Source organism: Hipposideros armiger, unplaced genomic scaffold (genome assembly GCF_001890085.2).
Source record: "Hipposideros armiger isolate ML-2016 unplaced genomic scaffold, ASM189008v1 scaffold_781, whole genome shotgun sequence".
Taxonomy (NCBI): Eukaryota; Metazoa; Chordata; class Mammalia; order Chiroptera; family Hipposideridae; genus Hipposideros; species Hipposideros armiger.
In genome coordinates, this window is record NW_017732131.1 from 177,502 (window position 1) to 178,873 (window position 1,372).

The 1,372-nt window shown below is 34.6% G+C and overlaps 1 protein-coding gene across 1 annotated transcript in view; it reads right to left on the reverse strand.

Moving 5' to 3' along the window:
* LOC109374047 (von Willebrand factor A domain-containing protein 5A-like) overlaps nucleotides 1–966 on the reverse strand; it is a 4,709-nt gene extending 3,743 nt beyond the window's left edge. Inside the window, exon 1 of the mRNA XM_019628318.1 lies at nucleotides 943–966. Within this exon, the coding sequence (XP_019483863.1) occupies nucleotides 943–966 (24 nt within the window). The remainder of the gene's footprint in view (nucleotides 1–942) is intronic.
* Between the last annotated feature and the right edge of the window lie 406 nt (nucleotides 967–1,372).

Consider the following 1,372-nt stretch of genomic DNA (forward strand, 5'->3'; position numbering starts at 1 on the left):
AAAAAAGAATGTATAGTCTGATGTTCTAGGATGATGTGCTCTATAAATGTCAATTATGTCCATTTTATCTAATGTGTCATTTAGGGCTGATATTTCTTTATTTGTTTTCTGCTTGGATGATCTATTCATAGCTGTCAATGATGTATTTAGGTCCCCTACTATAATTGTGTTTTGGTCAATTTCTCCCTTTACTTCTGTTAGTAGTTGCTTTGTATATTTCAGTGCTCCCTGATTAGGGGCATAAATATTGATGACTGTTATGTCTTCTTGTTGTATAGTCCCCTTTATCGTTATGAAATGTCCATCTTTGTCTCTTGTTACCTTTTTTATCCTGAAGTCTGTTTCATCTGATATCAGTATGGCTATACCTGCTTTTTTCTGCATACCATTTGCTTGGAGTGTCAATTTCCACCCTTTCATTTTATTTGTCCTTGTAGCTGAGCTGCGTCTCTTAGGGGCAGCATATGTTTGGGTTTAGTTTTTTGATCCAGTCTGCTACTTTTTATTGGTGAGTTCAGTCCATTTACATTTAGGGTAATTATTGATATATGAAATTTCTTATCATTCTATCTTTGGTTTTCTGACAAGACTGTGTCTCCATTGTTTCTTTGCCTTTTTATTGCTGTCTATTATTTCGGTGTGGCGGCATTCTATGATTTTTTCCTTTTGTTTCTTCTTTTTTTATGTTATATATTTCAGTTCTGGACTTTTTTTGAGTGGTTACCATTAAGTTTATGTAAAAGAAAGTTTCATATTTAGAGTACTGCATTTTCTTCAGCATGTTTCCTTTCTCCATTCCCTTGTGCCGGTTCAGACCTTTACTCTCTCCCCTTTTATGTTTTTGTTGTCACAACTTATTCCTATTTATGCTGTGAGTTGATTTCTGCACTGCAGTAGCAAGTTGTCTTTTTCTTTTTTTTTAATATTTTTTTTCTTCTTTACCCTGTAGGTTATGTTTACATGCATAGTGTCTTATTTGGTGTAGGGGTTGTTTCTGTCTGTCTGTTCGTAATACTACTCATGGTTTTGTATTCTTTTGCTCTTTTGTTTCAGGTTGAGTAGCCTCCTTCAGTACTTCTTGTAGTGCAGGTCATGTGTTATAAAATTCCCTCAGCTTCTGTATGTCTGGAAAGGTCTTTATTCCTCCTTCATATCTAAAGGATATCTTTGCTGGATATATTATTCTTGGCTCATAATTTCTCTCTTCCAAGGGTGATCATGTAAGTCACTGAGAATATCTCAGTTATTCAGTGCTCATTTTCTTGGCTAAGGGACAATTAGAAGTGATAAAGTTCCCGATGTCTTCTATTTAAAAATAACCTGTTAAACCTGAGGCTTAAAGAAAGAGTCATATTGCTGTTGAGAATCTGTA